The sequence below is a fragment of the Bubalus kerabau genome, chromosome 10 (genome assembly GCF_029407905.1).
Source record: "Bubalus kerabau isolate K-KA32 ecotype Philippines breed swamp buffalo chromosome 10, PCC_UOA_SB_1v2, whole genome shotgun sequence".
NCBI lineage: Eukaryota > Metazoa > Chordata > Mammalia > Artiodactyla > Bovidae > Bubalus > Bubalus kerabau.
This window is the reverse complement of record NC_073633.1, coordinates 64,740,178-64,756,974: the sequence shown is the minus strand read 5'-3', so window position 1 is coordinate 64,756,974 and position 16,797 is coordinate 64,740,178. Positions and strand designations below refer to the sequence as shown.

Below are 16,797 nucleotides of genomic sequence, written 5' to 3'. Positions count from 1 at the left end.
CAAAGTGATATAAAATAACTTTATGAAACGTGGGGGATAGCTATTAACTTTTAATTTATTTCCATTTTATTAAATGAGTTAGAGAAGTTCTTAATTTTATCTTGGCAAAATACATACATATTCTGCTAATATGCATATTATCTGTTCTCTGGACAAATATATCACATTGTAAGTTTAAGAGGTAAAGTCTGCAAGGATTCTACAAACCTCATTCAGCCACAGTTAATGTCTTTGCAACAGTATAAATGTACTTAATTGAAGATCATTTTTATTCTTGTGTATCTCACATATAAAATATGGTTCTAGCATAGTCTTTCTTAGAGAAGGCAATGGCACCCCACTCCAGTACTCTTGCCTGGAAAAATCCCATGGATGGAGGAGCCTGGTAGGCTGCAGTCGATGGGGTCGCTAAGAGTCGGACATGACCGAGCGTCTTCACTTTCACTTTTCATGCATTGGAGAAGGAAATGGCAACCCACTCCAGTATTCTTGCCTGGAGAATCCCAGAGATGGGGGAGCTTCATGGGCTGCCATCTATGGGTCGCACAGAGTCGGAGATGACTGAAGTGACTTAGCAGCAGTCTTTCTTTGATTAAAAAAAAAGAAATATGTATTTTTTATGCCGTATTCAGCACAGTATTTGTGCCAATTTGACATGAACTTTTAACGTAATGGTTTATTTTTTGTGTGCCTGTTTTTGAGGACATGCGGTCTGTTTATGTTGAAGTCGACTGTATGTTGTAGTAGAGGCTAGAGATAATACCTTCCTGAATTTGCCCTGAGATAAAATATAGTAGAAATGGAGAAGTCTGGGTATTTTGATATTTACTGGAAGTTATTTAGCTTAAAATGGGATATCACTAAAATTGTTAACTTGTTGATAGTTTTATCTCCGGTAAAGGACAGGAGGCAGGAGGGGAACTTTTCTTCTGAATTTATTTTGACCAACAAAGAAGACGATTTGGACATATGTAACTATATTATTACAGAGTTGAGAGAGTTTCAGAAAGAAAGGTGGGTCTTGCCAGCCTTATACCCTACACTTGAGGCAGTCAGATTTTAGAAATTGGGGGAAAACACGTGTTCTGTGACTGGAGATAAATGTAAGGCTCTAAAAAATATATGATTCTAAATGAACCTGCGAAGAGGCATCTTAAACCTGTGATTGCACTGGGACATCTTTATAAGTCATTTTGTAGAGGAAATGAACAAGATGGGAAGAAAATATCAGTACAACATGGATGAAGACAGAATAGTAAGAACTTAAAGAGGATCAGGAAAGAAAAGTCTAGAATGAACTGATACTCTTAAAGGTTACTAAAGATAATATGGGCTTTCAAAAAGATTTTTGGGTGGGGAAGGGGTAGGAAGAATGAGAGAGCGACTGGCCTACTTCTTGAGCCAAGTTGGTGTTGATGGGGTGATAGAGAAAGTAGTTCTGTTAAACTCGCTTGGAATGATTTTCAAATAGGAAATAGTGGGAAGGATAAAACCACCTTGAAGCTTTCTCGGAGAGCTTCATCTAATTTTAAAATAGATAAATCTGTTTTAGCAATGTCTGCTTTAGCTCTAGGACTACCTGACCCACAGAAAGTGGTATCTTGGAGGAACTTCCTAAATGTACCACCACAACTCATATTGTTACAATGTCATAGTACTAGTCTAGCGGATGCTAGAATCCTTTTAGGATGTGTGGCTGGTTCATTGGACTCACACAGGCATTGCAGCCATCTCAGCTAGATCTGGTATGTATGGGCCCATGAGATTTACATGCATCTTAGTGAAAAGAAGTTTGGAAAAACCTAAGGGCTATTGCACCCACTCCTAAACTCTTAGAGAATCTCCTTACTAAGCTCTGGTTTGATTTACCTCTATTCTAGGCCTTCAGCGCTGTGCTTGAGAGGGCATACACACTGACAGATCGTCCTTGTGTAGGACTGCCTTCCGTCTTAAAGACTGCTTTGGCCCCTGTTCCTTTCTGTGGTTTTCTAATTCCTTCACCTGACCAACTTCATCATTAATCCATGTCTCAGTCTTAGAGCATAGTTTGAAAAATATAGAAAACCGGATGCACTGCTTTGTGGAAATAAATTATTGATAAAGCGTATTGTGTATAAGCATTGGTACTATAACTTGGTTGGTGAAACTTTAGTTGTAGGTGAATGAATTCCTCTTGTGGAAATGTTTGTTTTATTAATTTGCTTTCAGAGGACTATTAAATCAGGAAAATGTCCTTAGAATGAATGCCATAGAATCCTCAAATTATTTTATTGAAGTGGAGTTTTAAGATGACATGTTTTTAGACTTTAAATCTCTTTTCCTTTTAGGGCCGGTGAATCATTCAGCTATTGTGTAGAAAACTCTAAAATATTAAACTCATGTCCCCTTTCCTGGCTCTAGTTTCTTGGGTGGGGAGAATTTTACATCATGGTTAGTTAGAAAAGAGTAAGGAGAATTGAAAAGTATTTAACTTTAAAATAGTAACTATTTTATCTCCCCTACTTCAATATGAGTAGTATACAGCTCTGTTTTTTAGTTGTCGAGTATGACTATTATATGGATGCTGGAGGACTGTTTGCCTCAGGATTATCTTTTGTAGTAAATCTTTTAAAAACTAGTCTTAGGTGCATTTTGAACAGTTTGGTGACATACAAAAAATTTAGGAAATGTAAGTATTTAATTGTAGCATAAGGGAAATTTTCATGTTGTATCCAAACTTATATCTAACTTTGTATCAATTCTGAAGTAGTGCAGTCTAAATTATGAAATGTATTGAGATTCTCTGTAGACTTTATACATGACTTTTTCCTCCCAGATGTCAAGTGTTATAATTATGTTTTCCTCTGATTTTAAGTTATGTCCAGAGTGCCCTGAAGATCTTCAAGACTGCAGAAGAAAGCAGATTAGATCGTGATGAGGAAAGGGCCTATGTGCTCTATATGAAATATGTGACTGTTTATAATCTTATCAAAAAAAGGCCTGATTTCATGCAACAGCAGGTACCCTTTATTTCTAAGCTTTTATTTGCTAAGTTATTGTCACATGGTGGAGCTGTTGATCTCTAAAATTTTTAACTAACCCTGAAATTTAGCAGCAAATTCAAATTCTTCTGCAAGCAGAAAAAGCTAACTAAAGATTTACTTTAATTATTTGCAAATTTATATGTGTGTGTGTGTGTGTGTGTGTGTGTGTGTGTGTATACATACTCACACTGTATACACATACTTCATTTGCTTTGGATTAGAACAAGTTTATAGCAACATAGACTCGTAGTTAGTTTTCTGTTGGAATTATTGCCAGGTCAAATGGAAGGATTCAGTTTATTCATGCATTAAGTAAGAAATATATGACTGTAGTTATACTTTTTCAAGAGTCAGGGTTTAGTCACTTGTTTTTATGTGATAGCTCTTGTATTTAATTGACATCATAGCCATATTAAGGATCTCAGCTTGCAAAGTTAATGTTGACCACTTCCATTTTTATATATTTATTTATTATTTTCAGTCCTTTGAGCCAGGTGCCTTTCTTTGAATTTGCTGAAGCACCAGGAGGGATGGTGGGAGAGTTGTTAGTGGGCAAAGAGAATTTTTGGCTGGGATAAGTGTTGCTGGAGAAGATGGTTGCATTTTTATCACACCAGAAACAAACGAAAGAAGAAAACAGAAACTAGGTTAAAGAAATGGGAAGAATATTGTGTTCATGGTTCTACCTTTAACCTAGGAATGATCTTGCTACTAGAGAATAGTAGCAAAATCCTGCTTATAGATTTCTTACCTGGTAGACAAGCCATTCTTGAATTAATATTGTGATTTTTACCTTGATTCACTAGTGGCAGAATTAGCTTGTCTCATTTAAATTGACTTATAGAAGCATAAAAAGAGAAGTTCTCTTACTCTTCAAAATAACCTTTTTTTTTTTTTGTCCACAGTAATGGGACTGATAATTTCTTTTGGTTGTGGGTTATGGGATAATTTTACTATTTTCTTTAATGGTGGCAAATGATTGCTGGTGTTTCTTCTCACCAGCAAAATTATGCTAGTAATCTTTACAGGGTTTTAGATCTAGCTTTGGAAAGGTAGCCCCTTGCATTTGGAGCTTCATCTTCCTGTCTAGAGGTGGGTGGAATGGTACTGCCCTTGGAACATTCTTGAACATACTTACCTTCAGATAAAGATGGAGCCCTGTTTTGCACCCTCTTTGATGGTTTTTACCATATCTGTTAAAAAGATACTGCTTAGAACCAGTATATAATTCATGTAGTTAATACTTCCTGTCATCCCTGATGTTTTTCCTAACTCCACTGGAAGATTTCTGAAAATAACAATTATGTAATGGACATTTTACTCAGAGGGTCTTTGAGTCATGTTGTTTCTGCTCAACATAAAATTGAAGAACAGCTACTCTGCTAAATACATATGTATGGGTTATGAAGGACTACCCACAACTAAAAGCTTTGGCTTATTATGAAATAATAAAAAGAACCCAGTGCTGGAAGACCCTGGTGGCATCACAAAAACATCACAGACGGGTGGAACATACCTGGGTTGGGATTGCGCTCTCTCACTTTGGGCTCCTGAGCAAGTTCCTTCATCTATCCTGAGCACCCCCAGTTCCTGTAAAGGGGAACCTCCTTGGTGGGTTGTGGTAAGAATCAGAGATAAGTCTTGTATTATCATTCCTATCATACTGTAAGTATTCTATAAATATTGGATGGGTGATTGAATAAATGGTGGCAGTTATTCTGCTTATTTCTATTGTAAACATGTTTTATTCATTAAAACATAAATCTGAATTCTGTCAGAAATATAAAAAAGATACTGAAAGATTTGAAGATTTGGAGAACTGCGGTAGTTTTGGTGTCTGCATTTTTGTCTTTTGTGGTAGAGCCAATTTTTTTATGTACTTACTTAACTTTTGCTTTATTTTTCTAACTTAGTGGTTACTTTTTTTTTCTTTGACAAGATTGGGAGTGGTTATGTATTTACTTTTTTTTTTTTTTTTAAGCTTGAAGAGGTTGGAGTAAAGTTTAATCAGTTAGAAATTTTTCCATTTCCACAGAGTATCTATTGCATTTCTGAAGAATGTATCATTAATAGTTGAAAGTGGCAGGACTTGTTCAGGTGAAGAAGCTCCCTGCAAAGGCTCAAGTAGCCCAAGCTTTTACTTCATATGCTGCAGATATTCAGTTCTTGGTTTTCTGTAAAGGGATTGTTTTTTTCTATTTGATCTGTCTGGGGTACCACATCTGCTTCAATCTTAGAACTGTTTTTTGTTTCATTTAGCTCAGCTTCTCTGGTGCAGTTTAAGTATGTGAAGTATTAATTTTAGTAACTACATATTTTCTGGTTTTCATCCTTTAAATCCAAAGGGACAGAATGTAATGTGACCAGCCTTCTTCAGAAACTTAAACATTTTTCACTGGTTTTATACCAAGATTTAGAGAAAACTTGTTAATGTAGCAAGTTCACTAGTAGGAAACATGTTTATTATTTATTCATTGACAAATATCAGTTTATGAACAATTTTTTAGGGTTATCTGAAAAAAAGGGAAGGCAGATATACTGAAAATATTAGTACAGTAAAGTCTAGATGCAGTTAGAATATTTTTATTCCTTTAAAAAAATTTTTTTTACATCTCCATGGTGATCTTGATAATTAATCCTAAATATTATTATTAGTAAACCATTTTGTTCAGGAAGCATAAGAATTGCTTGAATTTGTGTGTTCAGGAATAGGTAAACCAAGAAGCAAATGCTTTTAGTTGTATAAGTATTGGACATTTTTTTTTATTCTAATTATCAATGCTATTGAAAAGTTCGAAAAATGTTATACTTACTTGAGCTGTGTTCCTTTAAGAGCACACAGACAGATAATTATTGACAAGAAACCTCATTGATATTAGGGGAATGTCTTCTGGGAGTTTTTAACAGCCATGCCCAAACATAATTTTTTCAGCATTTCAACAGTGTTAAGTCAGGCTTTTAAATGAGTTCATACCAAAAAATTAACAAAGCAACTCATAGTGTTTTTTTGGTTTTACTTTATATTTTGTTTTTATCAGAGAAATGTTAATGATTATATTTTATTTTCTCTTAAAGTAGTACATCAATAGTCAGAACATTGTGATAATGGAAGTAATTCCACTTCCCTTCCACTACAATTTTTAGTTGATATAATGTTGAATTAACTATACTTTTATTAAAATTACATGGTGAATGCCCTTTTATTTATTTAATCTAGAAGAATAAAATCAACTAAAATACAGTCTGCTTTTAGGCTAGATAGACATATGATAGTTGTTATCAACAAATTTATCCTACCAGCTCTTCCATAACTTTTGAGTACAATGTCATTTGTGATGAATTGTGCTAGTAGGCTCTGTTTGCAAAGTCATAGTGATAAGCTGTGGCAAATCAGTTGCGTTACTTAGTTAGCTGAGTCTCACTATACTGCTGTCATGTCAAACCAGCCGTGATTTGAAAACATCTCTGATTGCAAGATCCAGTGAATGTCCCCTTAGGGAAGTGATTTTTTTTTTAAACTTCATTTTGCTTGTTAATAATTTATGTACTAAACCTGTGTGTGTTTTAACGTAGATACATAGATTATATTATTGATGATTTATTTCCTGGCATTTGATTTTTTGTTATGGTTTCCTCAAGTGTAAAACTTATTTTATATCTACAGTGATTTACCTCCAGTTGGGACGTAGGTAGGTATAAAATACAGGTAGAAGGAAACATCGGAGAAGGCAAAGGCACCCCACTCCAGTACTCTTGCCTGGAAAATCCCATGGATGGGGGAGCCTGGTAGGCTACAGTCCATGGGGTTGCTAAGAGTCCGATAGGACTGGGCGACTTCACTTTCACTTTTCACTTTCGTGCATTGGAGAAGGAAATGGCAACCCACTCCAGTGTTCTTGCCTGGAGAATCCCAGGGACGAGGGAGCCTGGTGGGCTGCTGTCTATGGGGTTGCACAGAGTCAGACACGACTGAAGCAACTTAGCAGCAGCAGCAGCAGAAGGAAACATCTCAGTTTAAAATAAGAAAAATGCTATGCTGTAGATCAGTATAGAATTTGCTTTACTGCTTCTGAGACTAAAAAAACTAAGTAACAAATTTACAGTAGGAAAATATATATTGCTTCTAAAATATGTAGTTTGCTTTTTGGCACTTATTCATAAGCAATGAAAATAGTATTTACACTCCTTAAAGGTGTGTTACAAAGTACTTACTTTTAAGCATACTAATGATATGAAGAAATATTTTTGAAACAACTGGAGAAGTCATGCATTAATGTAGGTTTAAAGTTTTAAAAAGGATTTTATTCAGTCGTAATATTTTTATCTAAACTTGTTTATATACACAGCATGATTTTGTGTTTTTAGCATTAGTGCTATGTACAGTAGCTAGTACCAACAGTATGAAATGGTTTTCATATAATTTTAGGACCACTTTCATTCTATACTTGGACCTGCAAACATCAAAAAAGCTATTGAAGAAGCTGAGAGACTCTCTGAAAGCCTTAAACTCAGGTATGGACACTATTATGAAATCTTTAGAAAAATGTATATTTAGAAGATAAAAATAATGTTTAGAATTTGTTCATTTATATATGACCATGCATATAAATTTCAGTTCCTGGGGAAAAAGTCTTACTTGTGTGTTGCCATTAATATTCTTTACTGAAAATTTTAAATGTTTAGACTGATACATTGTTAAGATAAGCATTGGTGTATTAGATTATAACTCAAGTCCATTTTTTTCTAAGTTTCTGACAGGGTTCTTCAGAAAAACATGATTTTCTCATGTGCCTCATGTTGCAGTGACATGTTGTAACACCATATGTTTCAGTTTTTAGTCATTAGTCACTCTTTAAATAACAAAATTAAAAGGGAACTATTTTTAATTCACTGTTTTTTCTCAATGGATTTTCAATACTTAGATCAGTTAATAGCACCAGCCTGTTATAGTTAAACAGGTTTTCCCTTGCTATCTTGAAAGTGAAGTGTTCTGTGAAACCATACCTAAGCTGAAATGGCAGAGGGCGAAGAAGCAATACCTTAGAAGACATCTTGTTACCAGATGCACAAAACAAATAATCGCGGTACAGCACAGATGCTCACAGACACAGTGCAAAGCTATAACAGTTTGGTGCTGAGATGGTAGTGTAGTTCCTGGGGAAGGAGCTTGGCAGTGCCAGCTCTGCCCAGGGTGTACACTACTTCTCTAACAGCTTGCTGAAAAAAACTGCTAAGCACTTGTTTTTCATTTTTCACCTTTTTCTATAAGTGAAAATCATCTTCAGATTTGTTTCAGTCAGTAAAAACAGGTACTCATGTATACTGCTAAGTCGCTTCAGTCGTGTCCAACTCTGTGTGACCCCATAGACGGCAGCCCACCAGGCTCTGCCCTCCCTGGGATTCTCCAGGCAAGAACACTGGAGTGGGTTGCCATTTCCTTCTCCAATGCATGAAAGTGAAAAGTGAAAGTCCCTCAGTGGTGTCCGACTCTTCATGACCCCATGGACTGCAGCCTACCAGGCTCCTCCGTCCATGGGATAAGTCTTTTGTAAAAGTGAAGTGGCATAAAGAAAACTTTGGAAAAGCAGGGATACTTGTATACATCATAGCCTTTACTTAGACATTATCTTTTCCAACTAATGTGTTCCCTTGGTCCTTTCCAGAATTGCTAATCTTGGGGTTGAAATGTGTTAAGGTGGATGAAATCATTTAGAATCACTATTCCCTTTCTCCTTTAGCCAGTTAATCAACCAAGTAGAATTAGAGTTTCTTCTAATTTTGGGATTACCCATTATTGTTTACTCTTGGATTGCCTAGATTTCCCTAATCATACTACTAATAGCAATAATCATGTTCTTTATTCCTCCATCTTTGGGGCTTTAGGTTCTTTCACTTATTTAAAGTCTGTACTTTTGTATTTTGAGGTATTGAATAATAAGGCTTTATAGTTAGTTTTAGGATTTTAGGACTGTAAATCCTTTGAAAAGGAAATCGCAGCATATTTGAATCTTAAAAGGATTGAAATTAGTGAGAGGCAAAGAGCAAAAAGAATATTAAACAACTTCAACTTGAGAGCATAGAGTATCTTTTCAAGCTTTTTGAGCAATCTGAAATAAATCTACAGAGGGCAAATTTGTGATTTGTAACAACACTGGCAGAATTGAATTTCAGTTGAAAGAATACAGCCATAAAATATCTCAAGGTGAGGAACTGGATATGTTTTACTTTCCACCATTATACCAATAAAAGACATCTTGACTTCTTTTTTCAACTAGATATGAAGAAGCTGAAGTTCGGAAAAAACTTGAAGAAAAGGACAGACAGGAGAAGGAGCAGCTGCAGAAACAGAAAAAGCAGGAAGCAGAAAGAGAGGATGATAGCACATCAGATAAAAGTTCTTTGGAAAATGTACTAGATGCCAAAGACAAAACCCAAAAGGTATTTCAGGTTTATTCTGTGAGCTAGAAAGACTGGTTCTTTTTGTCAGATGATTTGCTTAAGAAAAATTGAAATACCACTATGTCTTTTCTTTTTAGGCAATAAGGATAATATTTAATGGGTTTTCACTAGAAATTGAATTAATTAATTCTAGCTTTAGTTGATTCCAGATTTTTTTTTGATGCTTCTACAGAAATATGTTGTGTATATTGTTAGGTTTTAGCAGTCATTATAGACTTTACTAGAGTTGTGGAAAGGGCATTTGAACTGTGATTCAGTATATCTGAGTTCGGGTCCCATATCAAGTCTTGCTTAACTGTTTTGGGACTTAGTTTGGCCAATGAAGGTCTTAAAATAGATGATCTTTAAGGTCTCTCCTTTTTAATAAATGTAATTTACATTAGGGAAAGATTTGGTACACTGTTTCTTTGGTATGAAACCTTTTTTCTATTCTTATTTTTTCCCTTTTACTTTTTCTTTTTTTCTCGGTCCCAATTTCCTCTTCCTCTTTGTCTTCTTCTGGTTCCATTTTGTTCAACAATTACTTGTAGTTTTTTCAGCTGTATCATTTGTTTGCCAGAAACTGTTAGTGATACCTACCAGTTATCAATATAACTCCCTGCCTTTAACCTCCTCAGAAGCTATTCTTTGTAAAATATAATTCCTTAAGCACGTTTGAAATTCACGTAAAAATTTCTAATTTAATTTTTCCTAAGCATTTTGTAGCTTTCGCCTATCATTTGTATATGGGTCATCACTGATTTCATTAAGTAGTAGTAGTAGAATTGCTTCTGATAGTGGGTGAGGTACTATGTAAAAAGAAGTGAAGAAATCCAATCTTTTGATTTTAGGAACTCATAATGTAAGATAAATAGTACTGCTGTAGAGACATATTCATTTATAGGTCAAATGGCTAATAAAAAAAAGGTCAAGATTCCCAAGAATTATATGAAAGGAACTTTTAAACTTTGATTTTGCTGCTTTTCCAACAGCAAGGCTATCTTTCATTACTTTTACTTTTGTTTAGCCTTTTTATATTGAAAAGAGAATACATTTAAATTCTGTTAACACAGCTTCAATAATCAACTAACGTTTGCTATGGTTTTTATCTGCACCTCTTCTTTCTTCAATCAAATTCTGGATGACATATCATGTTACCGCTAAGTATTTTAGTATGCTTCTCAAAGAGAGGAACGTTTTTCTTAATAACTACCATGCTGTTTTCCTACCTCACAAAATTAATAATAACTCCCTGATATAAATTAAAGCCCAGTCTATACTTATATTTACCCACTTGTCTCATAATGATTTTTTAGAGTTGATTGGTTTGAATCAGGATCCAAACAAGGCCCACTCATTGTCTTTTGGTTGCAATGTGTCTTAAGTCTCTATAGCATCCTGTACTTGAGTCTCCTTTTCATTTTTCATTTCTTGCATTTGGCTTTTGAATACTAGATCAGTTCTATAAAATGAACCACATTCTGGATTTATCTGGTTACTTCCTCCTTGTGTCACTTAGCTTGTTCCTCTGTCTCCTGTATTTCCTGTAGGCTGTAAGTTCAGCCTAAGAGCTCAGTTAGATTCAGGTTCAGTTTGTTTTTTTTTTTTTGACAAGAATGCTTATAGGTGATACTGTGTACTTTATATTATATCATATTAGGAGGCACATAATCTACATTTCTTTTTTTACTTTTAGTGATGCAGAAATAGATCTATAAATTCTTGTGGGTCCTTAGTTTTCCCATCTGCAAAATAAGTTAGTACTTTAGAGCAGGGGTCCACAGCCTCTGGGATCTAATGGCTGATGATCTGAGTGGAAGCTGACATAATAATAATAGAAATGAAGTACACAATAAATGTAATGCACTTGAATCATCCTGAAGCCATCCATACCCCCGCCCTGGTCCATGGAGAAATTGTCTTCCACGAAACCAGTCCCTGGTGCCAAAAAGGTTGGGGACTACTGCCTTAGAGAATTATCCCATTTTATCTTGGTTAGGAAATACAAATTTTGTATTAATTCATTTTCCTTTAAGTCTATACTGGAGGATGCTGAAGGGAATGGAATTTTTATTTCACTGTAAAAAGTGCTGTCTTGTTAAGTTAAAGACTAAGTTTCTCTAATAATTTGTGCTTTGAAATTATATTTCACCTTTAACTGGAGAAAAATTTGAGGAAATGACGTATGAATGTGATGTTACTAGTTGTTTTAGCTGTTGTCAGAGTAGTCTGCTAATGCCATTACTGTTCATCTGTATTTTTATAAAATGCCAATACCCTGCACACTGCATTTCCTAGAAGGCTTTCAGTTTCAAAGTAGTATTACAGTTGGACTTTTTCTTTCTGTAAAAACTTTTGTTTCTATTAAAGTTGAAACTTTTTTTTCCCTATGAAATAGATAAATGGTGAAAAGAGTGAAAAAAATGAGACTACAGAGAAAGGTAAGTGTGTTCAGAAAGAGGGAGTTTTTAGGTTATTGAGATCTTTTGATCTCAGATTTTACACAGTGAGATCTTAGCATTTCGTTTCATCTATATGTGAGCTTCTATCATTTTTCCTAACTTGTACAATAATACTGAAAATGCACTATAGTCTATACTTAGATATCATAGGGAATATTTTTGGTAATATACATTTGAAAACATCAAAATTACAGTTGGTACTTGTCCTTTTTTCCCCCCCCAAGATGTACCTTAGCATAGTGGTTAAGAGCCTGGAGTCTCAGAAGTCAGACTTCCTCAGGTTTGAATACACTCTTCTGAGTTTCACTTTGAGCTTATTACTTCGCCTTTCTACTTCAGTTCCCCACCCCCCCACCCCTGCCCCCATACAATGGGGACAATAATTGCATCTATTTCTTAGGGTTATTGTAAGGAGTGATTGAGTTAATGCCTGTGATACTCTTAGAACACAGTAAACATATAAGTAACTGTTAGTACTTATGACTCTGAGTGGTAGACTTAATTATTCAAAGCCTCTTTCATTCCCCTCAAAAAAAATCTGAACCAGTAATTTGGATGTTATCCATAGGTGGTGTTGACGTGCCAGTAACAAGGGTGTGACCTAAACAATAAGACTTAGGCAGTTACCTAAGTTTTCCTCTCTCAGAAAAGATTTAACTTCAACAGTGATTGTTTGTAACACTAAAATTATCTATTTAAAATATTGCCATACAACAGTTTAAAAAGTAAAACTGAGTGTAGTGAGGTACCTTCCTGAAAGCTGTTACCAATTCATTCTAAGATAGTTTTTATCCATATGTTCTTTTGTATCTCACCCTGCTTAGATTTTACCCTTCTTGGTGGTTTGTTTTCACCCTTTGGACTGTTTTGATGTCAAAGTGATCTTGGTGGTTAGAAAAGGAAGTAAGATGGTTATTAGCAACTGGGTATTTTAGCTTTGGAGGTAGCGTGACTATGTTCTTCACACAGGTGAAATAGTTCTGTACATATTTAAGCCTCCTGGTAGTACTTTTTAATCTTCACTTCAGGTGGTAGAACCTGGAAGGAAAATAGCAACATAGGGAGTATTTATTTTGGCTAAATATTAAAGGGCTCAATATTAAACATTTTATGCTTGAGGAGCCCTGTGGGCCTTGCATGAAAGCAGCCATAGACAATGTAAACAAATGAGTGTAGCTGTGTTCCAGTGAAAACAGGTGACCGTGGTTAACCAACCCCATGTGGGACACAGATAACAAACTTTTGGCTTATTATTCTAGGAAATCTACAAGGTTTTCAGATAGCCCCCAAAAGACCCCAAGGAGACTTTTAAAAAATTTAGAACCTTTCAAGAACTTTTGATTCATAAATTTTTTTTTTCTGGTTGACATTTCTCAAATGACTTAATTTTTTAAACTAGAATATTTTCATGAGACACATATTATTAATATTTTATACAGCAACAGAGCCAACACCAGATGTAGTTGTAATATTCACCAGCAAGTTTTGGTATTTAAGTCTTTATAACAAAGCTTTGAACTAGTTTCTTGATAAATGCCAAAAGCAAACTGTGTATAAAGTTAGTTTAAAAGGTAATAAATAATGTGATGGGACAGCAAGTATACGACACTTCCAGGAAAAACTATGCTTGCCGTGTGGTCAGTGATATGATAGCACATGGAACTGGGTGCTTCTTATCACTTATATTGTCTCTCTCAATTCCAAGGAGCAATCACAGCAAAGGAGCTATACACAATGATGATGGATAAAAACATCAGCTTGATTATAATGGATGCTCGGAAAATGCAGGATTATCTGGATTCCCATATTTCAGATTCTCTCAGTGTTCCTGAAGAAGCCATCAGTCCAGGGTGAGTCATTGTGTATTTAGATAAAATGGTAAGCTGTGGACAGTAGTAAATGTTGCAGCTTAGCATCCATGCTATATGTGGGTCTTTTCTTTTCCTGTGGTCCTTTTCATTCTTTGTTCCTCAGTGGCACACCTTACGCTTTCTGTGGGGTAGTGTAAAAGACATTCCGGTTTGGCTGTTGTTTCCTGTCTGTGGCATTTGGAGCCTTATTAGAAGAGGAATGAAACTGCTTTTGTATGTCTTCTTTCCCCAGGTGTTTGTTGAGTAATTGCTCCTGTTTTTTATTTTTGAGCTTGTGAATCATATCTACAAACCTGACTAAACTGATAAACTAGTTGAATTGTTTTCTATTTTTAAGTTCCCCATACTATTACCTGTGGTGAGAGATATACAAATACTTTCTTGAAGAAGTAGCAGGTTAGCTAAGTGATTAAGAAAAAAATATGGGTTCTAAAATCAGGCTGTGTTCAGACTGTGTAACTCTGTCACTTACTAGCTACATTACTTCTGGCTAATAATCTAACCTCTCTAAGCCCATGTTTCCATCTGTGAAACTGGGATAATAGTACCACCTATCTGAGAAGTTTCGAGAAGTTTAAATGACAGATTTTACATATGCATACATTTAGCGCAGTGTCTGGCACTAGTAAGGACCTACTAATCTTTTTCTTTCTTTTTTAAAAGCCTTTAACCTGTAAAATAATTTAAAGTTACTTGCATGAATATATTGTATATTAGAAACTATTATTATAATAGTGATAGAGCTAAAACTCCAGTTCCATGGCTATTTTCATTATTATGAGTGTTATAAAAATTATATAACTTCTCTAGGTCTTAGTTTATGGTACTGAATTAGTTAAAATCTATGGTGTAACTTAAGAAATCTTAAAAAGATACGTTTTTAAAGTTAGGTAATAAAATTTGCGTAGTTTCTAGCACATTGCTGAGGCTTGTAATTGCTCAACCTGAAGAATAGAGTGCTTTGCAAATATGCTATTTAAAAATGAGATTAGAAAGAAAGATAAAGGCGGGGAAAGAAGAAAAAAAAATTTTTAATAAAATAAGAATTTTTTAAAAAGGAAAAAAATGAGATTAGAGTGCATAATCAAGTAGGTATGAATATTTTTTCTAGGATTTTAAAAGACAGAGTTATGATTAATCTTCAGTGGTTACCTATACTAACAGAATGCTGGTGACTTTTGTTAAGTTTAACTGTTTCCCAAAATGCAAGAATTTGACTAATGTGAAACTCCAGTTGAGTTTAGATTGAAGACTGAAGATCAATGAATTGCATACCAAGAAAATGATTACCTTTTAATTTCTGTTTCAGTCCTTCTGAATAGTTAAAAGATGTTTCAGTTGGTGCTAGCTCTCCTTTTTAGTATTTGTTAATATCCCCTTCTTGCCAGAGGGCAGGCCTCAGAGTTCTCTACAGGTAACAGTATCTACAGCTAGCTGATGGTGAATACCTATTTTACTAGTATTGTATACATACAAAACCACTTTTATCCTAAGTATTTAGCCCAGTCAGTTTTCAAAAACTGAATGTATTCATTTAGCTAGTGTCTGGACCAAGAAACAGAACATTACCATCACTCTAGGAGGCCCCCCTTATGCTACCTATCTGTGGCTATCCATATACCCCATCCACCCAAGGGAACCACCAACAGATTTGTTTTTGTAGTTTATATAAATGGAATTATACAGTCTAAAGTCTTTAACGTCTGGCTTCTTGTACTTGACCTTGTGTTTGTGAGAGTCATGTATATTATTGTGTGCGGTTGTATTTGTTTATTCTCATTGCTATTTGGTGATCTATTATGTGAACATAGCATAATTCACTGATCTGTTTTATTTACTTTTAGGATTATCCTTTATTTATTGGACATGATGCTGTTTTTTCATGCATATAGGAACATACACTTTCCTGTTAAAAACAATTCAAGTAAAGGTTTACTTTCAATTAAATAGTTAAAACATTACACAGTAGACAAAGGAGAGCAGAATTGTAGCAACTTGTGAAGGGGGTATGTGAAAGACTGGAGTTTGAGGAGTACTGACTGATTTTATTGTTTTCTAAAAAAGAGTTCTGAAGAATACTAATGAGTTTTTAGACAAAGTGTATTTAGGCAAATATATCCTTAGAGTCAGAAATTGTCCTTAAGAATATCATGTTTCAGTTTTCCTCCTCCTTTTGTTAACCAAGCATCCTTTTAATCTCTAATCTTTGTATATCAAGTGGGACTTAACTATAAAACAGTATTTTATATTTCTTTTTTTCCCCTTATTTCCTAGAAGATATGGTAACCAACATTATTATATAGGAACAGGATTTTTTTCTCTTAAATTATCTAAACCATTTAGTTTTACTTAAAATACAAGTTTCTGCCCAGGTTGCCAACATCACCAGTTAAATACTGAAATGCCTAGGTGCTTTGTTAGGAATAATGTGGAGTTCCTTACCTGGAGGTACAAATCTCTACTATTTATTCCATCATTTCAGCAGGTATTTACTGAGCACTCATGATGGGCTGAGTTACTGTGGTTCTAAAAGCTGGGGCTAAATCACTGAACAGACAGGAATCTTTGCTTCGTGGAGCTTATATTTTAACAGGATGGTAGGATAGGTGAGACCGACGATAAACCTTAAAATGTTTTGTGTTAAGTGTGTATGTTGGTGTGAGTATTAAACATTTTAATCCATGAAGGTTTCATGGAGAAGGTATCCCTAAGCTAACCTTTATATAAGGGAAATGAGTGATGCACTTACCTGAGGAAAAAGGGTTCCAGACAGAGGGGACAGTAGAAGCAGAGGTGCTTAGGCAGGAGCATGCCTGCATAAACCAGGAATCACAAGGCAGCGAAGAGTGCAGTGGAGTTGAGGGGAATAAGTTAGTTAAGCAGTGATAAGAATGTTCAAGTAATAGGATTTGAGGTAGGAGCCATGCATTGGGCTCTTTAGGTTAGAATTTAAGCTTTTGTGTGAGCAAAGGAGGAAGTGAAGAACATGCTTTAGTGTAGACT

General features: G+C 35.0%; 1 protein-coding gene and 1 long non-coding RNA gene across 2 annotated transcripts in view; one reads left to right on the top strand and one right to left on the bottom strand.

Annotated features, from left to right (window-relative positions):
- Positions 1-12,225, bottom strand: part of LOC129621483 (uncharacterized) — a 30,802-nt gene extending 18,577 nt beyond the window's left edge. The window contains exon 1 of the long non-coding RNA XR_008699391.1: positions 12,154-12,225. This is a non-coding gene — a long non-coding RNA (uncharacterized LOC129621483). The remainder of the gene's footprint in view (positions 1-12,153) is intronic.
- USP8 (ubiquitin specific peptidase 8) overlaps positions 1-16,797 on the top strand; it is a 50,745-nt gene that overhangs the window by 14,784 nt on the left and 19,164 nt on the right. The window contains exons 3-7 of the mRNA XM_055537985.1: positions 2,855-2,999; positions 7,450-7,535; positions 9,299-9,461; positions 11,860-11,902; positions 13,629-13,773. Coding sequence (XP_055393960.1) covers positions 2,855-2,999; positions 7,450-7,535; positions 9,299-9,461; positions 11,860-11,902; positions 13,629-13,773 — 582 coding nt within the window. The remainder of the gene's footprint in view (positions 1-2,854; positions 3,000-7,449; positions 7,536-9,298; positions 9,462-11,859; positions 11,903-13,628; positions 13,774-16,797) is intronic.